At 38.3% G+C, this 22124-nt stretch overlaps 2 protein-coding genes across 2 annotated transcripts; both read left to right on the top strand.

Annotated features, from left to right (window-relative positions):
* Positions 1-2678: 2678 nt before the first annotated feature.
* Positions 2679-5059, top strand: LOC144365578 (intraflagellar transport protein 70A). Its single transcript, XM_078017652.1, has one exon. The coding sequence runs from the start codon at positions 2891-2893 to the stop codon at positions 4886-4888; it is 1998 nt and encodes a 665-aa protein (XP_077873778.1). The 5' UTR covers positions 2679-2890; the 3' UTR covers positions 4889-5059.
* Positions 5060-6773: 1714 nt separating this feature from the next.
* LOC144365577 (intraflagellar transport protein 70B-like) lies at positions 6774-9203 on the top strand. The gene has a single exon (XM_078017651.1). It carries the CDS (start codon positions 6804-6806, stop codon positions 8799-8801), a length of 1998 nt encoding a protein of 665 aa, XP_077873777.1. The 5' UTR covers positions 6774-6803; the 3' UTR covers positions 8802-9203.
* The last annotated feature ends 12921 nt before the right edge of the window (positions 9204-22124 follow it).

Raw genomic sequence — 22124 nt, 5'->3', positions numbered from 1 at the left:
CTCCTATGTGTTTTACTTAAATTGAACCTTTCTACATGGTAAACATGCCTCCTTTTATGCACCAAAATCTACCCTGAGACTCACACAATTTTCTCAATCCCTAATCCCTTTCTACAAGTCTGTAATTCACGTTATTACAATCACTTTCCTATTGTTTGAAATAGAATGATGCCCTTGCTTTTTAATATATGCTTCATTAATTTTAATATATGCTTCATTTAATATATGCAAGATTCTATTGCAAATAAAAATATAAAAATATTTTATATTTCAAAATATTCCACATAGCTTATTGCTTTCTAGAATTATTTCGATTGTTAATTAAAGGGCCTTCTTTCACCTATCTCCTCCCCCAACCAAAAAAAAAAAAAAAAACCCAATCTATTCCCCAACTGCCTATCAGTGACTAAATAAAAATCATTCTATCACAGCAGCAGTGATGGTCATGCCAATTTCACAGTGTGATTGGTGCACTCATTTCATTTTGAAAATGACCCTGCCCTCCATCTGTCTAAACTGTCTGTCCTGTTTTTTCAAGCCAGGCCTCTGGAGCAGCATCAGATGAAATAAGGAGAGAGATAAAGAATAACCTCTTTTCTGCCCAGTTCAGCTTCTGTGCTCACATATAGGTACCACTGGAAAGAAGGAGAGCTCCAAATAATTCCTGTAGAGATCAAGAAATTTGATGGAAAATAAATCATCCTTCTAGTTTTCATACAATATTTAAGAAGTTATTTAAAAGTGAATGTTTTCATGATGTAAAGACATTTCTGCAAATCAGAAATACTAAATATATAAAAGGATATTCTTGTTTTTGCATTTGTGATCTTACCTTAATAGCAACTTACCCAAGATCATTTTCCACATGTAAGGATTTTAAAATACTGAACTTAAATTTCCAAGGGACAAAGGTCAGGAAGCCAGCTATCTATGAAGGAGAAGCCATTCACACCCTCTTTATTAGGAGCAGCACTAGTCAGCACACTCCACCAAATGTATCTCACCAGTTTAAGACCTGAAAGATGCATGAGGAGACATGGTTGAAAGATATCTCAGAATAGAATTATAGGAGTATTACTCAGCTGCTTTTTGTGGGGAACCTGGGTAAGACAGCCCCATTCAACTCTCTGAAATAGGAGGGAGATTGTTCCTCTCTTGATATTGATGCATTGGGAGGCTCAAAATCTGGTTCCACACAGGAAAACACAACTCTGCCAATTCTCAGCATGAGAAAAAGTGCATAAATAAGTACATAAAGTCAGTCATTTTATGAAATGATCAACTGGACACCTAATGAAGTTGCTTCCTTGTGATACTAGATGACTAGTTACTACATGATTCTCACTAGTTACTTTTTAACATCTACTAGTAGCTGAAATTGAAGATGAAGGCTCAAAATGTACTGTCCAGCATGATCATTTTAATGGAGAGAAAAAAACCCCACTAATATCCCTCATACACACTTTACACCAAAGACTGGGCCCTTACAAACTTTATAGGAGATTATGGTTTAGGTTATTCACCACTCAAAATTTCCTATGGAACTTACCTGCTGAACATCATGGCTTAGCTTCTACCTACCTGGACATGTTTGTAGCCCACAACTTTTCCATCAGTATATACAGATTACAGGATAATTATAGGATTAGAAGTAATCTATGAAAATGAGGTATAATAGAGCACCATACAATATTATAGTGTTGCTTCTGAAATGTAAATACAGAAAACATTTATGGGAGCAATATCATTGGGTAATTAATGGACTTGCATTACAGTCTTTAATTATATGGCAAAGACATACATTTATCTGAATCATATTTACCTTGAGTACTGGGGAGAACAATGAAGATCATAGAAGACATCAGTCTTTTATTGGCAGGGAAAGTTAGAGGACCAGGGCAAAGGATACAGCCAAGTTTAAATGCCTACATATACTCAGTAATATCTGGTTCTTCGTGTGGGGGATGAGAGAAGCAGGTGGAAATGCTTGGATATATATTTCATCCTAGGAAGTACCAATTAACATTCACAGCACTTCTTTCTTTAGACAAAAAAAACCCTGGAAACCGCCAGACTCCCGGAGGCGGCAGGACTCTTGTTTTGAAGAAGTGGACATTCAGTAAGGCATGAAAATAATCAACTCTAATTATCCAGAATTCCAGCTTTTCCATCCATTCCTATCATTAAAAAAAAGTGAAGGGGCTGGAGTTGTGGCTTAGTGGTAGAGCACTTGGCTCACAAGTGTGAGGCACTGGGTTCAATCCTAGCACCACATAAAAATAAGGGCATTGACTCCATACACAGCTAAAAAAGAAAGAAAGAAAGTAACAAAAAAAAAATGAAACTGAAACTACACGAATGGTATAAACACAGTGTGCATGTCTCAAACACTGGAAGGACATTGGGTCCTAAATATTCCTCCATTTCTCTAGATACCCAGGTGACAACGGAGAAAATAACCCTCAATTCAACACCGAGGGAATGTGTAAGCACACAATACATTTTGCGAGCTCTTTTCCTGTTAAGAAACCAAACCAATGAAAGCACAGGAGGAAAGATAGTTCACAGCATAGCCCCTCAAAATTGTATTTGAGGAAGAAACTACTCTTCCCAGAATGCAGCGCGGCACGCCTCAAGATGCCGCGCGACTAAAGCTGTGCATGACGGGAAGTGGAGTTTCGGCAGCGGAGCGGCCTGAAGAACTTCCTGTCAGTTGCCGGATCCTGCTACTCCTCAGTACGGAGCCATCCAAGGCTAAAAGAGAAATTAAGTGACTCCTGTCAGTGCTTCCTTTTTTTTGTTAAAGGGCCGGGATAGATTTCCTAACAGACTTCCGCTTCCGGCGAACTTGTTGCCTAGGAAACCAGCAAGCGCCTCAATCCAGGCAGTTATGGCGGGGCTGAGCAGCACGCAGATCCCCGACGGGGAGTTCACCGCCGTCGTGTACCGGCTCATCCGCGACTCCCGCTACGCCGAGGCGGTGCAGCTGCTGGGCGCAGAGCTGCAGCGGAGCCCCAGGAGCCGCGCCGGCCTGTCGCTGCTGGGCTACTGCTACTACCGCCTGCAGGAGTTCGCGCTGGCCGCTGAGTGCTATGAGCAGCTGGGCCAGCTGCACCCAGAACTCGAGCAGTACCGCCTGTATCAGGCCCAGGCTCTGTACAAGGCCGGCCTTTATCCAGAGGCCACGCGGGTGGCCTTCCTCCTCCTGGACAATCCCGCCTACCACAGTCCGGTCCTCCGCCTGCAAGCCGCTATCAAGTACAGTGAGGGTGACCTGCCAGGGGCCAGGAGCCTGGTGGAGCAGCTGCTGAGTGAGGAAGGGGGAGAAGAGAGTGGAAGTGAGAATGAGCCTGATGGTCAGGTCAACCTGGGTTGTTTGCTGTACAAGGAGGGACACTATGAAGCTGCCTGTGCCAAGTTCTTTGCGGCCCTGCAGGCTTCAGGCTACCAGCCTGACCTTTCCTACAACTTGGCACTGGCCTATTACAGTAACAGGCACTATGCCTCTGCACTGAAGCATATTGCTGACATTATTGAGCATGGGATCCGTCAGCACCCAGAGCTTGGTGTGGGCATGACCACAGAGGGCATTGATATTCGCAGTGTTGGCAACACTTTAGTCCTCCACCAGACTGCTCTGGTGGAAGCCTTCAACCTCAAAGCAGCCATAGAATACCAGCTGAGAAACTACGAGATAGCCCAAGAAACCCTCACTGATATGCCACCTAGGGCAGAGGAAGAATTGGACCCTGTGACCCTGCACAACCAGGCACTCATGAATATGGATGCCAAGCCTACAGAAGGGTTTGAGAAGCTACAGTTTCTACTCCAGCAGAACCCCTTTCCCCCAGAGACTTTTGGCAATCTTTTGCTGCTCTACTGTAAATATGAGTATTTTGACCTGGCAGCAGATGTCCTAGCAGAAAATGCCCACTTGACTTATAGATTCCTCACACCCTATCTCTATGACTTCTTGGATGCCCTGATCACTTGCCAGACAGCTCCTGAAGAAGCTTTCATTAAGCTTGATGGCCTAGCAGGGATGCTGACTGAGCAGCTTCGAAGACTCACCAAACAAGTACAGGAAGCAAGACACAACAGAGATGAAGAAGCTGTCAAAAAGGCAGTGAATGAATATGATGACACTCTTGAGAAATATATTCCTGTATTGATGGCCCAGGCAAAGATCTACTGGAATCTTGAAAATTATTCGATGGTAGAAAAGATTTTCCGCAAATCTGTGGAATTCTGTAATGACCATGATGTGTGGAAGTTGAATGTGGCCCATGTTCTGTTCATGCAGGAGAACAAATACAAAGAAGCCATTGGTTTCTATGAACCCATCGTCAAGAAGCACTATGATAACATCCTGAACGTCAGTGCTATTGTATTAGCTAACCTCTGTGTTTCCTATATTATGACAAGTCAAAATGAAGAAGCAGAGGAGCTGATGAGGAAGATTGAAAAGGAGGAAGAGCAGCTGTCCTATGATGACCCAGACAGGAAAATCTACCATCTCTGCATTGTGAATTTGGTGATAGGAACACTTTATTGTGCCAAAGGAAATTATGACTTTGGTATCTCTCGAGTTATCAAAAGCTTGGAACCATACAATAAAAAGCTAGGAACTGATACCTGGTATTATGCCAAAAGATGCTTCCTGTCCTTATTAGAAAACATGTCAAAGCACATGATAGTGCTTCGAGACAATGTTATTCAAGAATGTGTGCAGTTTCTAGAACACTGTGAACTTTATGGCAGAAACATACCTGCTGTTATAGAACAACCTCTTGAAGAAGAAAGAATGCATATTGGGAAGAACACAGTCACATATGAATCTAGACAGTTAAAAGCTTTGATTTATGAGATTATAGGATGGAATCTATAGATAATGAATTTTATCATAAAGGCTATTATTTTTATCTCACATTCTGTTTTATCCCTGGTTTTTGGCATCTTTACACTTGCTATATGTTGAACATTGTACACGTTAAAACAAGATTCAGCTTTTGTGAAACTTCACATAATATTATTTAATAAAACCTTTTCAAACCTAGAAGGATTTATGAAAAAAATCAAAGCTGAATGTGGGGGGCATTTACATCTAAAAATGTTTGTAATATCTGTGTTCTCTCTGTGTCTTTCACTTTTTTTTCCTACTTATTATATCTTCACAGAGTCTTGTATGACATCACTTTCTCATCCAGGGACTAAGCAGTATTAAGTCCAGAATTGAGTTATTATATAGTTTATCTGGGATTTAAGTCATTTCATGGTTGTGCGTTGTACTCCTTCTTCCGGAATTATATTAAGGTGTATAACACAGGTTTTGCATAACCTAAGATATTTCAGCAGTTTTGTGATACAGAGGTAATTCTTTGTCCAACAACAACAACAAAATGTTGCTAATGTTTTTTCTAAGAATGTACAAATTCAGTGGGAAATCTTGTGCCCTAAAAAAATTATGCTATGATACGAGATAATAAAAAATTCACAAAAAATTTGTTTTCTTTTACTCAATTTCTTCATAACTTTAATAAATGAATGTAAGATGTAATCTTACCATTCACAAATTACTTTTAGTAGCAATGCATAATAAAAGTAGTAGTATTTCTCAATTCCTCCATATTTGTTGCATATTAAGAAATGTTAATGCCAGTCATGTTGGTATACACCTGTGATCCCAGCAGCTCAGGAGGGTGAGACATCAACACAAGATTGAGGCAAGCCTCAGCTACTTACCCTAAACAATTTAGCAAAACCTAATCTTAAAATATTAAAAGGGATGGGGATGTAGTTCAGTGGTTAAGTTCCCCAGGTTAAATCCTTAGTGCCAAAAAATAAAGTCCACTTTTTAAAAAAATAAAAGAAATATTAGTGCCCAGGTTTCTCTTCTGTAGCTTCTTGGAAAAGGAAAAATATTCCGTACTATTACTATGACCTCATCAAATTACTCTCCTACTCATACCACAGATAAAATGGTCCATCAATTGATTTTGAAAACATGTACTACCATTTTGTTCAGTGGATTTCATATCCACAAACTGACAACTGGCTATTCAGGTTCTCAGTGTGATAAAGTATTCATTCTTCTAAGGTTTTTCATTTTTTACAAACCACAAGAGCTTCACTATTTTGTTCAACCCTATGTCCCTTGCTCTTCATAATTGTGAATGCCACTGTATCTGGCATAGACAAGATCAAAAGTATTAAACTGAGTCATGAAATTGCTGGTCTTCAAAGTTTTTGGTCTACAAAATCAGCAATTTCTCATAGTTTAACCATACAGTATTTTTTGTTAGTTTTTTTCTGAAAACAAACATAAGTAGAAAATACTTATAAGTAGAAAACACACACAAAAAAACCTAACTATTGCTAAATAATGATGCTTTTTACCTTCCAGAAGGAACCACTTAGCAATTTGGTTACCCGGAAGAAGAATGCCTCCTATAGGTCCTCTATGACCACTTTAGATGTCCAAATTACATCTGTAGACAATTTGGTTTTGACAACTATTGCATATTTTGTAATTTATGTCATTTTTAAACTGTACTAAGCTGTTCCCATTTCCACAGGCGATGTGATGATTCCATATTTAAAAGAAACACTGACGGGACTTTGTTACATGTTCGAGGAAATTTTAACAGGCCAAAGTGTAAGAAAACTGCAACTTTGCAGTTTCAATCCCTTTCACCTACCAAAAATTAACTTCCGGAGCACATACAGAAAAAGAGTTTCACATACTTCCGGTTCCGGTGGCCTGGTTGCCTAGGAAACCAGTAAGCACCGCAATCCAGGCAGTTATGGCGGGGCTGAGCAGCACGCAGATCCCCGACGGGGAGTTCACCGCCGTCGTGTACCGGCTCATCCGCGACTCCCGCTACGCCGAGGCGGTGCAGCTGCTGGGCGCAGAGCTGCAGCGGAGCCCCAGGAGCCGCGCCGGCCTGTCGCTGCTGGGCTACTGCTACTACCGCCTGCAGGAGTTCGCGCTGGCCGCTGAGTGCTATGAGCAGCTGGGCCAGCTGCACCCAGAACTCGAGCAGTACCGCCTGTATCAGGCCCAGGCTCTGTACAAGACTGGCCTTTATCCAGAGGCCACACGGGTGGCCTTCCTCCTCCTGGACAATCCCGCCTACCACAGCCAGGTCCTCCGCCTGCAAGCCGCTATCAAGTACAGTGAGGGTGACCTGCCAGGGGCCAGGAGCCTGGTGGAGCAGCTGCTGAGTGAGGAAGGGGGAGAAGAGAGCGGAAGTGAGAATGAGCCTGATGGTCAGGTCAACCTGGGTTGTTTGCTGTACAAGGAGGGACACTATGAAGCTGCCTGTGCCAAGTTCTTTGCGGCCCTGCAGGCTTCAGGCTACCAGCCTGACCTTTCCTACAACTTGGCACTGGCCTATTACAGTAACAGGCACTATGCCCCGGCTCTGAAGCATATTGCCAACATTATTGCCCGTGGTATCCGTCAGCACCCAGAGCTTGGTGTGGGCATGACCACAGAGGGCATTGATATTCGCAGTGTTGGCAACACTTTAGTCCTCCACCAGACTGCTCTGGTGGAAGCCTTCAACCTCAAAGCAGCCATAGAATACCAGCTGAGAAACTATGAGGCAGCCCAGGAAGCTCTCACTGACATGCCACCTAGGGCAGAGGAAGAATTGGACCCTGTGACCCTGCACAACCAGGCACTCATGAATATGGATGCCAAGCCTACAGAAGGGTTTGAGAAGCTACAGTTTCTACTCCAACAGAATCCCTTTCCCCCAGAGACTTTTGGCAATCTTTTGCTGCTCTACTGTAAATATGAGTATTTTGACCTGGCAGCAGATGTCCTGGCAGAAAATGCCCACTTGACTTATAGATTCCTCACACCCTATCTCTATGACTTCTTGGATGCCCTGATCACTTGCCAGACAGCTCCTGAAGAAGCTTTCATTAAGCTTGATGGCCTAGCAGGGATGCTGACTGAGCAGCTTCGAAGACTCACCAAACAAGTACAGGAAGCAAGACTCAATAGAGAGGATGAAGTTGTCATAAAGGCAGTGAATGAATATGATGACACTCTTGAGAAATATATTCCTGTATTGATGGCCCAGGCAAAGATCTACTGGAATCTTGAAAATTATTCGATGGTAGAAAAGATTTTCCGCAAATCTGTGGAATTCTGTAATGACCATGATGTGTGGAAGTTGAATGTGGCCCATGTTCTGTTCATGCAGGAGAACAAATACAAAGAAGCCATTGGTTTCTATGAACCCATCGTCAAGAAGCACTATGATAACATCCTGAACGTCAGTGCTATTGTATTAGCTAACCTCTGTGTTTCCTATATTATGACAAGTCAAAATGAAGAAGCAGAGGAGCTGATGAGGAAGATTGAAAAGGAGGAAGAGCAGCTGTCCTATGATGACCCAGACAGGAAAATCTACCATCTCTGCATTGTGAATTTGGTGATAGGAACACTTTATTGTGCCAAAGGAAATTATGACTTTGGTATCTCTCGAGTTATCAAAAGCTTGGAACCATACAATAAAAAGCTAGGAACTGATACCTGGTATTATGCCAAAAGATGCTTCCTGTCCTTATTAGAAAACATGTCAAAGCACATGATAGTGCTTCGAGACAATGTTATTCAAGAATGTGTGCAGTTTCTAGAACACTGTGAACTTTATGGCAGAAACATACCTGCTGTTATAGAACAACCTCTTGAAGAAGAAAGAATGCATATTGGGAAGAACACAGTCACATATGAGTCCAGACAGTTAAAAGCTTTGATTTATGAGATTATAGGATGGAATATGTAGTTACAGTTACAGCTGGTTATGCTTTTTATGAAAATTGCTTTGTTATTTATATTTCACACACTTTTTTATTCATCCATTCCAGTTTCATATTGAACTTTGTACTCTCAAAATCGTAATACCAAATGTTAAATTTGCATAACTTTTCCACTTAATTAATATGGACTTGCAGTGTGAGGTTAATAATTTCTCCAGAATCCTGCATCACCAGATTGCCTAAAGTAAATATTACTTCAATGAAATCTTTCTATAAGCAAGTAATCTTAAATAGCAGTTGATTTTTAGTTTTGGGCTATTGAAAAGGGTGTTGCATTAACCTATAAACTATTTTGAGTGGGGGTCTTTTGGGTCCGGTATTGACTGAAATGTAAAAGGCTATCTCACATATAGATCATTTCTCAAGTCAGCAAATAAAAACAAATTTTTCCCATCTCAGGATAATCTGTTTCTTCAATAAATCTTAACTCTTTACCTGTATGCCTCCAGTTGTTTTTAGTCCTTTAACTTTTTAGGTCCTCACAAAGTCCAATTTGGACCTTGTCTAAGCCTTTTTAGAAGTAAAATTTTAAGTAATGTTCAGTGACTTAATTTTTCTTCCACAATTTTATTGATTAGTTCTTAAATTTGATAAGCATCATTTTACTTTCTGCTGTTTTCCAAAATTGATTTTATCTCCTTGTGAATACTAACAAATATTAAGTGTGGAAGCTTTCCAATGTTTTCACTGTAGGGATAAATAACACTTGAACTAAGGATGAAAAAGGCTAAGACATAAGGTCCAAACCTACAATAGTCTGTATGTCTAAAGACATTAATTTACATCTTGGGGGCTTATAGTCATTTGTACTACTAGATGCTTTAAGCTCTTTATAATTAGTTTTGCCTATTGCATCTGATTCTGTTGAAGCCATAGAAGAAATTTGCTTTTCTTCTTTTATGATTTGTATATATTAACACATCAGTCAGGAAATGGAATATATAACTGCATTTCAAATGACTATTGTATTTTAGTTTACAATATTGTTAACCCATAAGGTAAATATTTCTTATGGTAGTGTTAAATACAATAGCATAGTGATTGCTATTAAAAAATTGGGATCTTTGCCCTGTTGGAGATTTTGATTGCAACTCCAACTACAAATTTTGAGATGGCAATCCCTATTCTGTACTATGGTTTTGCATAAATTATAAATTTTGTAAATACTTACAAAATTATAGAATTCTTTAACCTCCTCTTTTATATGTCTTGGTTGAAGAAGGGGGAGATTTGTTTTTAATCCTTCCCTAAAATGATAAAGCACCCTTCAGGAGTTTTATTGACAGGCTATTATAATGTGCAGCATTCTTGAAATAATTAGAGCTTCTCTTGCCCCTAAGGTGAAGGCCTCCAGCTGCCAGTCTGCCAGATACTTAGAAACAGAAAAACAGGTGAAGTGAAGATGTAATGGTGGTTTAGCTACGTGATTTACTTTACAATCCAGCTTACGTCTCCTTCATGTCCAAATTTTAGTAGTTAATCAAATGTCTACTGTCATTAACAGAATGGAAGTAATGGATAGCAGAGTGGAAGTAACAGATGCCAGGGCTATATCTGTAACTAGCTCACCAAATCAAATCATTGGTCTGTACACACTTGTTTTATTTAATAAAAGAAGGATGGGTTGTGTAGACTTTCAAGAAGGACAAAGCCACAGAGAACAGGAGGATGACCTCCAGTTCATAAAGCTTTCTCTTGGAGTATTTTCCTGTCTTCAAGAGTTTATTTAAGAGATAGTAGTGTTCACAGCTGCAGAATGTATCACAAGATAAGAAATGAAAAATCTATCTTCTTACCAACCCCCTTTCTTTCCCTTTCTTATCTTCTCTTTTTGTCAAGTATATACACTTCTCTGATAGCTGGCAGTTTAAATAACAACCACAAACAAATACATACCAATCTTTAGCAATAACAGGTGAGCTAGCTCTATGACTATCAAGGTGACTTTTGAAACCCTTTAACCATGCATTTTTGTAAATTGATTTAACATTTCTCAAGAAAAAGTGACTCTCAAATGGGTAAAGCCACTGAAATTTTAAGATGATTCACCAGAAGCACTGGCACTATATAATTTGTAGGACATACTGAACTTTATTTTCATATTTGCAGGAACCGCCATCTTTTTCTTTCAAACTCTTAAACTTCAGTAGGAAAACAGTGACTAAAATTTTAAAGATGTGGAATATTTTTTACTGTTGGAAATGTTCTGTGACATTAGAAATCAAATATATTCAACTTACAGGACTCTTGCTATTCTATATCCATAACTTTTTACATTGAGAATGTATTAGCCAAAAAAGCATTTAATTTATTAGCCATAGGTATAATTCTTAATATTTTCTTGGGAAATGAGTCTTTGCAAGATGATTATACTTTAATCTGCTATTGAGTCTCTTTTGATGCATAAGTAAATCAGCTACCTTGGATTTGGGCCAAGAATGATCCAGCTCATACTGTAATTCTTCCTAACTAAAACTTCATTATGTGTATATATATTAGGAAAGGAATTGTCTTCACAGAGAACAATGATTAGAAAATAGCATTAAATGTACATTTCTGGCATGAAAGAAACCTTTGTTAGTTTAAGTAGGACTTTCCAATAATTTGATTATAAATATTGTTAGGTAAGCATGTAAAAAGAGCCCAATTCTTATTCAAAAGTGAATTTTCCACATTTGTAGAATCAAAAATGAAATTATTCATGACTGGATACCTTGGTTCAAAATAACAAATGACTAAAATTTTATGGGCAAATAGAACATAGTAAGGTAAGTAAGAAAGCATTGATTGCTGCTGTTATTTTAAATTATTTTATTAAGAGAAGAAAATGCTTAAGATAAAGGATCCCCATGATTAAAAGTTTCATCAGCATTCTATAAAATTTCTATCAATAGGGTGCCCATAAACTTGTAAGACCCAGAAATAAGTCATTGGCTGGTTAGTTTTTCTGATCAGAGTCTATTTTTTGAAAACATGACCTCTTAGTCCTAGCTACCAAAGCCATATCCTATAGTTCATGCACTTCATATGTGGAAAGGAGAAATATACTTTTGGGAATATATCAATTCCATTTTTAAGTCAGGAAGTATATAATAAGAGATGGTCACATCCTAACATTGTAAAACAAAGAAAATCTCCAGGAATTAGACCATAACAGAAACACTTTGCTGAAAAAGGTTCTTTTGCAAGGCAATACCAGATGTCATATATGCTATTTTTTGTGTTTATAAGGAAAAACTATTTCATATAGTTAGTATAGCATTTTTGTTTCTAGATCTTTTATTTTTGTATCTATTCATTACCATTGAACTATTTTGACAGACATGCCAGAGAACACAGAAGATGTATACACGATATGGCCAAAATGCTGAAAATAGTTTCAGAAACCATATAGGCTATTTTCCAGATAATAAGCATAAAATTTAAAATAACATGATTGGCAAAATTATAAAATTACTCTTGAAATAATCATGTGGAAAATAACTAAAGTAATCTTTTACATTGTTTATAGGTATGACCTAAATAAATTTTTATATTATAAATTGAATATTAAGATAAATATCTGGAATGTATCTACAAAGAGATCCTGAACAATAAGGGTTTGAACTAGCTCATTTCTGGATTCATAAAACAGGCTCAGAAAGATAAATGTACTTACCCAAGACCACAGACCCAAAGAGTGACAAAGTTAGAACGAGAATCCTGCATTCTTGCCCAATTCTCATGCTCCTTCTCATATTCCTTCCTTAGGGTTTTTTCCTAAATCATCTTATCAATGCAAATAAGCTTTTATTTTCCAAGAGCTATGACTTTCACCACTTGCATTGCTGCTGATTACTTAACTGGTGATTTAATAAGATTTTTAAGAATACACTTAGCACATTACTGGACTCGCCTCAATTGCACAGTGATTTCTGAAAGTGTGCTGGAGGGGTCTTGAGTGGGTGCTGCGCATTGTTTGCAACAACACAAATTTAACTGCAGTACAATATGGGTTAGGAACAAAAATTATTGAATCACCTCTTTGTTTCATCAACTCTTTTTAAAAAGTTGCATTTTAAGAGCCTTCAAGTTAGAAATTTTATTCTCTCCATTACAATTCCTAGCTACCCAAACATGTAAGAACAGCTGTCAGAGGTTTCTCTGAGCCTCAAGTGCTAAGGACTGTGAGGAGAGCCAGCTGTTGCATAAGTATTTATAGCATATTACCAGCTCCACAAAGCTTTACCTTTATTTGCAAAATCCACTTGAGCCAAGCTCTTAAATATTTAGCTTCTTCCCAGAGGTTGACTATTCATTTTAGCCTAGATTTGGGGGAGGAAAAATTAAAGGCAAGCCAAGAACAAGAGAACAGATGGAGTTCCTATTAATGCTTTCCCCTCTTTGAACTAATAATTCTCAATCCTCACACTACTTTAGAATCAACTGGTGAACTAAAAAATAAAGAGAGATGCCTGAACCCAAACTCTTAAAGATTCTTTTTCAATTTATGGAGATGTAAGTGGACTGTCCAAAACTCCTTCACTGTCATCACTACTTGGTTTACTATGCTTTGCTAAAGGCAAAAGAAACTATATGTGCATTGTCATAACCATTTCTACAAATGTAACAATTTGTTCTTCCAAATATGGACAACATTTATCTGGCCTCCCTACACATAAGGATTCCTCTAAATTTGCAATCATATGTGTGCATTTACATATGCATATATGTCCTTTAAGTTTTACTGAAAACATAACAATATTCAATAGTTATGGTGGTTTATAATTGAATAGGCATCCTAATCTGCCCCACCCCCAGACATTTGATCTAAATTGATGATTCTCAGAATTTTTGATTGCACATAAGAAGCACCTGGGAATCTTTTAAAAACTTTTATGCCCCAGTATAGATCTCAGAAGAATTAAAGCAGAGTTTCTGGAAGTGAAATCTAAGTATTTCAAGTGTAGCCAAGGTTGCAAACCACTGGTCTAAACTTATCATCACAATACTCTTTTGTTAATTAGGAATAGTCATGTGGCCAACCCTTATCAAGAAATGAAAAGAAGTCTCCTGGAAGACTGCTGGAAAGGATTCTTCACCTATTTAAAGAGGAGGGTGTAGGATATTAGAATCTTACTTCTTCATCCAAACATTATTGATCTGAATCTGCTAATACAATTTTATGACTATGAACCAGTTTAAGAGCAAAAATGATTTTGAGGATACCAAAGAAATTGAAAGACAGGATACAGAATCAGCATACAAAAATCAATAGCTTTCCTATACACCAATAATGAATTTGCTAAAAAAGAAATAAATGAAACAATTCCAGTCACAATAGGATAAATCAATTAACTAATTAATTAAAATACCTAGAACTAAATGTAACCAAGGAGGTGAAAGACCTCTACATTGAAAATTACAGAATACTAAAGAAAGAAATCAAAGAAGACTCTAGAAGATGAAAAGATAAAAATAATTAATGTTGTTTAAATTACTGTAATGAATTATCAACTTGGTTGGATTCAGAGATACTGGAGATTAAGAAGCTTCTAGGTGTGTTAATGAGGATGTGTCCAGGAATGACTGGCTTGTAGGACAGGGAACTGAAGTAGAGACCCTCCCTAAATGTAGGTGGCACCATCCAGTAGGTTGGAGGCTTGGGTGGAAGAAAAGTTGGAAGAAAAGGAAGCAGCAGCACATGGAAGTTTGATTTTTCTTGAATGGGTTCATGGTGCTGCTGTAATTGCCTGAGAATATCGGACTCTCACTGCTCCTTCACTCTTCCAAAGTGGACTCTACCATTGCTTCTCCAGAGAGTTTCCAGAAGCCTTCAGTCTCAGACTTGGGTAGCATAGTTGATCCCTCTTATTCTAAGGCATCAGCATCTTGGACTGTGCAGCTACTGGGTCCTCCAGCTCTCCAGCCTGCAGAAACCACTGTGGACTTTCCAGCTTCTGGTTGCGTAAGCCAATCTGATAAATCCCCTTTTTATAATCATACCTCCTGTTGGTTCTCTTTCTTTAGAGAACCTGTCTAATATAATTGCAATATTACCAAAAGTGATCCACAGATTCAATGCAATCTCCATCAAAATACCAATGACTTTTTTAACAAAACTACAAAAAATAGTCCTAAAATTCATTTGGAAGAATAAAAGACCCAGAATAACAAAAGCAATTCTAAGCCAAAGAAGTGGTTTCACAATACCCAACTTTAAATTATACATCAGAGTAAGAAAAACTGCTTGGTATTGGTATAAAAACAGACACACGGATCAATGGGACAGAATAGAAAGCACAGAGACAAATCCACACAAATACAACCATCTGATCTTTGACAAATTCATCAAAAATCTATGTGGAGAAAAGATACCCTTTTTAACAAATAATGCTTGGAAAACTTGGTAAATGTGTGTAGAAAAATAAAACTAGATCTCTATTTCTCTAGGAATTAGACTAGAAACTTTGCAGCTGTTGAAGAAAATGTAGGATCAAGAGTCCAACATATAGGCACAGTCAATAACTTCCTCAATAGAACTCCTAAAACTCAGGAAATAATACCAAGAATTAATAATGGTATGGCTCAAAAAGCTTATGCACAGCAAAGAAAACTACTAAAAATGTGAAGAGAACCTAGAGAATAAGAAACTATCTTCTGACACAGGATTAATATGTAGAACACATAAAGAATTGACATAAAAACACCAGAAAAAATAAAATTCAATTAATAAATTGGCAAATGAACTAAATAGCCACTTCCCAAAAGAAGAAATACAAATGGCCAAGAAATACATGAAAAAATGTTCAACATCCCCCACTATTAGTACAACTACTATGGAATCAGTCTGGAGGTTCTTCAAAAGACTAGGAATGGAATCACCAGCTATACAACTCCTTGGTATTTATTCTAAAGAATTAAAATCAGCACACTGTTAAAATGCAAACATAGTCATGTTTATAGCAACACAATTCACAATAGTCAAATTGTGGTTCCAGTCTAGGTATCTGTCAGTGGATGAATGGAGATAGATAGATAGATAGATAGATAGATAGACAGACAGACAGACACACACACACACACACACACACACACACACACACACACACACACCAAGGAATTTTATTCATCCATAAAGAATAACATTATGCCATTTGCTGATTAATAATTGTAATTGGAGAACATTATGGTAAGTGAAATAAGCCAAACTCAAAAACTCAAGGGTTGAATGTTTTCTGAATGTGGTAGCTAGATAGAAAAAAGGAAGAGGTGCGGGGGAATCTTATGAAAACAGAATGGAGACCACTGGAGTAGAAGAAGGGGACCAGAGGAAGAAGGAAAAAAGGAGGGAAAGGGAAGGTATGGAAGAATGAAACTGACCAAATTATACTGTTATATTATGTGCATGTCCAAATATGTAACAACATTCCTGCTATTATGTATAATTATAAATGTACCAATAAAATGGAAAAAGAAGAATCAAAACAACAAAAAAAGAAATGGATAAAACTTGAGTACTTGATGACATCTCTGAGCCACTGTAATATTTATCTTGGAGCCTGACCCACCTCTGAGCCTCCTGTAGAAGGAAATTAATAAGCTATCTTATTTAAACTTGTCTGAGCCAGACTTTTCAGTGTCTAAAAACCCACAGACCATACTCACCATTGATAAAATTCTCTCTGACCGAACTCTACTCGGGATCCCCCAAATTTTTCAATTAGGTCCTGACTTTTGTTTGTCAAACATGTTTGTTTCTTCACTGTCCAATTTAAACAAGTTGGCACAGCTAGAATCTGCCTTCCTCCATACAGATCATCCTCCATATGTAACTGGTTTCCTCCTCCTCAACCATCCTCCAGGGAATGTCTGATCACACCAGTCTGCCTTGAACAGGAATCCTGCTAAGTCAATGTAGCCAGAATTCCCTCTTACCCGTGGTGTTTCCTCTTAGTAGTTTTTCATCCACTTAGTCCCAACCCTGTTCCTTGGCTATAAATTTCCACTTGCCTACGCTGTATTTCGAGATGAGCCGAATCTCTCTCCACAATTGCAAAATCCCATTGCAGTGGTCCCTGAACTATGGCAATCGTATCCCCATATCTTGAATAAAGAATGTCTTATCATGTTTCACAAGTTTGGAGGTGATGAGCCTTTATGCATATTTCCATAAATATGCATAAAGAAATCCAGTCTTCCTTGAGATACAGCATCATTTCTTAGTTTCAGGAGAGTGGAACAAAATTAATTGACCTTTGTAAAGACATTATCTGAAACCTTGACTTCATTAGTATTAACTGATTCTTCTATTCTTTTGAAATCAAAACAGCTACTTACGAGATTCCGGTTGCTTTTATTTTCTTGAGAGAATAGAATAGAAGTAAATTGAAAATTAAATTGACCTGCCCAAATGAATCAGCTCCAAGTTTAATGCTTGCTTACCACTTCTTAGCAAAAACACAAGACAGCATTGCATATAGTTATTCGTATGGAAAACATATTCTTCAATTTTTAAATTTCCCCTACCTTCATATAAGGTTGTTTCAGTAAAATCTCAAAGATAATAGAAGAATAAAAATGAAAATGAAAACCACACAGCATTTATTCATGTGTAGTAACGCTAAGTGTTAAAGCAAGGCAACCTAATCTTTTCTCCAGTGAGAGATGCTGGATCTTTCTAGTCATAAACCTAGTTATAGGAAAAGTTTCATAAAAAATAAAGACTTTAGTTCTTCCTGTTAATCCCTCTCAGCACTGCATTCAACTAACCAGGCCCAACTTATTCTGAATTGTTGGCTCGTATTGGTTCTCTAAAAGAAGGACGCAAGAAATTCAAATTCAAACTGGATAGCTTTTATCACATCAGGGGATTGGGACAACTGATTTAATCTATAATCTCTTTAAACATCCACAAGGAGAGTCTCTGAAACAGAATTTATTGCCTCTTCCTGCCATCTTTGGGCCTACAAAAAAAAAAAAAAAGCAAAACCTTTCTATGAAATCAGAAACTCTAGTCACTGATTTCCTGGCTGATGTCATTTCCAAGAACAGTGTAGCCCCATGATAGTCACAGCAGGAATCTGTCTCTCTATGGGGTTTCCATCTGCTTCCCATCAGAAAGAACCTCTTTGGGGAGTTTCAGTAAATGCAGAGCCACCCATTCCTCCCCATGCATCCCAGAGTCTTATATTAGTCTTTTTAGGATCACCTGCTGTTAGGATTAGATATGTTTAATTTTCTCCAGAATAAGACGGTGTATCAAATTACATCCCTATAATTTCGTTTTCTTCCTTGTTTAGTTGATCATAGTTTTTGTTGCTGTTGTTGTTTGTAAAAGTTTTCCATTCTGAAAATTGATTTCAGATTTCCATTCTGAGATTGCTACGTGAATATTACCAAGACAAAAATCCAGTCACTGAAGTTCTTTCCTTTGGAACAAGAGTTGTCTGTGTAACTTTTGGTACTACACTTATGATAAAACAGCTTGCACTAGAAGCAAATCCTTCTGCGCTCTCTAGGTCCAAAATTGCTTAAAAATATAAAAATTTGGTGTCATGGGACTATTTATTTGCTTCTCTTTCATGGCCAACGGAGATGGTACAAAAAAGCAAAGAAAACAGATACCAACAACCTCTTGTTTTAAAATTGATCCATTTCAATACACATAAGTGAGGGTTCACAGTGGTAACAAGTTGTGACTAACTGGGAATTGAGGGTTTTCGTCCAGCAATAAACACACAATGGCCACCTTTACTACGAAAGAATTGAAGTCTGAGTTAGTTCCACAAGAATGTTTAATAAGGGAAAAGATTTCATGAAGATCAGACTTTCTCTCATCTCCATTCTCCCCTACAGGTGGGGCAGCTTTCATGGTGCCAGAACAAAAACAGACTCTCCATTATATTTCTCAAGGAATAATGGATTAAACATGTTGTTTTACGAATTGGACTTCTTGTGCTCATGTGCCATTTCCTCAGAGAAGGCTGACTGTAAGGATGAAATAGAAATGATAACACTTTTCAATATTCCTCAAGCCCCAAGTCCTAGAAAAAGACAGGAACACAAAAGGTCTTTTTGTTTATCCTGTCAAATGCCAGCTGACTTGAATGTGGTTTCCCAGAGTGAAATATGAAAGGAAGCATGGTCCTCAGTGGGCAAGGGAGAAGGAAAGTTCTCCTCAGCACTTAGGAGGAGGCAGGAGGAATGTGGAATGAAGACGAATATAAAAGAATGAAAAGGGGACAAGGGGAGACCCCAGGAAAGTCGATAAAAATACAGAGGAAAGACAAGATGGAGGCAGCTGGCCTTTACAGGAACAGGAGAATTATGACTCTTCTACATACATGATTTAAACGTGAGGTGCATTACTCAGTGTCTTCTTTTTATTTTTTTTAATGATTTTATTTTTTTAAAATACATGACAGCAGAATGCATTACAATTCTTATTACACATATAGAGCACAATTTTTTTCATATCTTTGTATATAAAGTATGTTTTCTAAAGCATGTTTCACATATGAGATAACTAAAGAGAATGGACTTAATTGGCAGTCAGGTGAACTTTTCAACAGCCACATGCTTACTGTATTGTGTCTATGTGCATATTCATTCATCAACACATTTCCATGACATTCTTGGTTTGATGTGATATATCTATATCTATCTATCTATCTATCTATATCTGTATCTATATCAATATCTATATATCACATATATATGTGATTATGTTTATGTATTACCACAAGCTTCATGGATTGTATTGATCAGGATGAGGTTAAAGTTTAAAAATGGCTGTACTGAAAAGAAAAACAATAAATAACCTAACACATAGTACTCAGCAGTGATCCATGCTGGACGAGACTGGAGTTTAGAAAAATTTGGTTTAGGCAAACAGAGAACAGAACTTCGTGTGAGTATGTGACCCTACCCTTCACTGAGCAAAAAAAATGTGAGTTTTACTCATTATTGACTCAGTATGTGTCAAGGGCCTTCTATTTTTCAGAAAAAAAAAAAAACTTCACATTTTTCTGCCAAAGGTGAAAATTTTCTCAAGAGAGCGTTGCCTATCACACTTATGGGGAAACTATTTTAAACTTTCTAGATCTCTGTTTCTTTGTTTAGAGAGTTCACGAGGGCACTTGGAGTTTTTGTTTGTTTCTTTGTTTCAGATTTCCTTACAATATTAATTTGATAAATTTCTTCCCTATTTCCCATAAACCTAAATTCTGACTAGTAGATTATGAGTCCTACCAGTAGAGGGGGCCTCACTGCTGGAAAAGTCTCCCAAAGGGCTTTTTAAAAGGAGCACTCCCCCACCCCCACCCCTGGGTGTTGGCCGGACACCCCGCCCTGTTCTCTGAGTTGGTGATTTTAAAGTGAAGCAGTTGGCCTGTGGGTCAGCCTGGCTGCGGGTGTGTTGCCACAATTCAGTCTAAAATTCAGTCTTAAGGATCTGATTAGCGGCTGCACAAAACATCTTGCTAAAATAGTGATCTGATTGTTACCACATTTTCCATCATGCACATGGTAGATCTAGGTGACAGGCAAGGGTTCAATTGTGTTCATTTTGAGTTTAAAGGTTGTAGAGTTGGAAGGATCTTTAAGGCATTGGTTCCAACTCTCTCTTCCATAAATGAAGAAAAGGCATTGAAAAAATTTGTGTCCCCAGCAAGTTACTAATTTTGTAAGTGAGATTATGCAGTTTAGATGAAGAAGTCATTCACAGACTGTTTAGTCTTGACTGCCCCCAGGGGCTGTGTCACTTTGGGCAGGTCATTTCACATCTAAGCCTCCATTTCTTTTTCTATTCAATACAGGCACAGAACCAGTAACGGTAAAGATCGCTCCAGTTCTATTCTATTGGACTCACTATCTGGGATGATCACTTTATAGTCTATTTGTAGGCACTTCTAAGGCTGCTTGTATGTATTATTTTTCCTTCATCTTCTTTAAGTGTATAAATGTGTTTTTCCTTTATGAGTGTAGAATGGATTAAAATTTAACGACACCAGAACAAAAAAAAAAAACAAATTATAACTCCATTATGAATGCAACAACCAAAGAGATATTCCAGGAGAATAAGAGAATGTGGAAAAGTGAAAACAGTTGAAGCATAAAGGACATAGAATTATGAATAATTGGTCCTTTTAAAAAACACCTATAACCATTGCATGGTAAATATAATCCAAGAATATGAAAAAGTCAGTCTGAAAGGCAAATGGAGATTAAGCATCCAATTCCACACAGACAGAGCCTTCGGAGGTGGAGGCAGAGCCCTCAGCAGACAAAGCACTTGCTCCAGGTCCCACTCCTGGTGTGTGCTTCAGCCTTGCAATAAAACTCCCCATGTTCCCGGATATTGAATTTGGGTTTAGGGAAAGCCAGACATCATGTAATCACAGTTTGGAATTACAGTGTATATCTAATAAAAGTCCACAAAACTTGCCAAAAAAAAAATTTTTTTCCAGAATCACTTAAAGAGCTATGTGTTTGCTAAATAGAAATGAGATGGGAAAGCAATCCCACATAAAGGAAACCATCTCACAGAAGAAGAGTGCCTCTAGACCAGGCACAGATATTGGCAGATAGCTAAAAATCTGGCTCCATGTCAAGGAAAGTACTCTGAAGGAAAGGAGAGAATGAGGATTGGGAACCAGAGTCTACACCACAGGGTGAAAAGAGCCTTGTTCACACTGGACTCAAGCGAGGTTCACCCCACACCTTTCTTTTGCAGAAATAACTGCTCTGCTGAGAGGACAAAGGGCTTTCTTTGATCTCTGTGGAGCCTTAATGCAGAGGAGTTTTGTGATGGGTGCCCCAAGCCAGGCCTCCTCAGGCCTATGCTAAAGTTGTGCATGCAGAGACCTCCTGGGGCTCCACTGGAGAACTAGGAGACCCAAGAAAGGGATCCATTTCTGTGTAGTTGAAGTTCAAGCACAACTTCACTTGGCTTGCTTTTCCTTCGTGCAAGCATCAGCTTGCTCTGCCATAGGTCTTCTCCTGCACTTTTTGAAGCAGCAAGGGAGGAAAGCAAGTTGGAGGGGGAAAGGCACTTAGCATCCTGAGTGCAGAATCTGGTTTGCAAATGGCAGTCAAAGCTGGCATTTCATTGTCAGCACACACTGCAGTGATCAGCCAAGGACACCTCAGAACTGTAGGGAGGAAAGCACTTGGGTATTGTTCAATGGCTCCCAGATGCTGCCACCTTTAGTACATGTTTGCAGAGAAACAGGCTCTTCTCCTAGAACTTCAGGCTTGTGCCCATGGGTTGGCAGGATCCTTTACAGAAAGGCTCTGCAGAGCCTTAT

The sequence above is a fragment of the Ictidomys tridecemlineatus genome, chromosome 7 (genome assembly GCF_052094955.1).
Source record: "Ictidomys tridecemlineatus isolate mIctTri1 chromosome 7, mIctTri1.hap1, whole genome shotgun sequence".
Lineage (NCBI taxonomy): Eukaryota > Metazoa > Chordata > Mammalia > Rodentia > Sciuridae > Ictidomys > Ictidomys tridecemlineatus.
Note: the sequence above shows the minus strand (reverse complement) of the source record. Positions and strands in the feature narration are given on the sequence as shown.

Bases quoted from the DNA above. Each gene is read 5' to 3' on its own strand.
- LOC144365578 (XM_078017652.1), top strand. From the start codon at position 2,891: ATGGCGGGGCTGAGCAGCACGCAGATCCCCGACGGGGAGTTCACCGCC.
- LOC144365577 (XM_078017651.1), top strand. From the start codon at position 6,804: ATGGCGGGGCTGAGCAGCACGCAGATCCCCGACGGGGAGTTCACCGCC.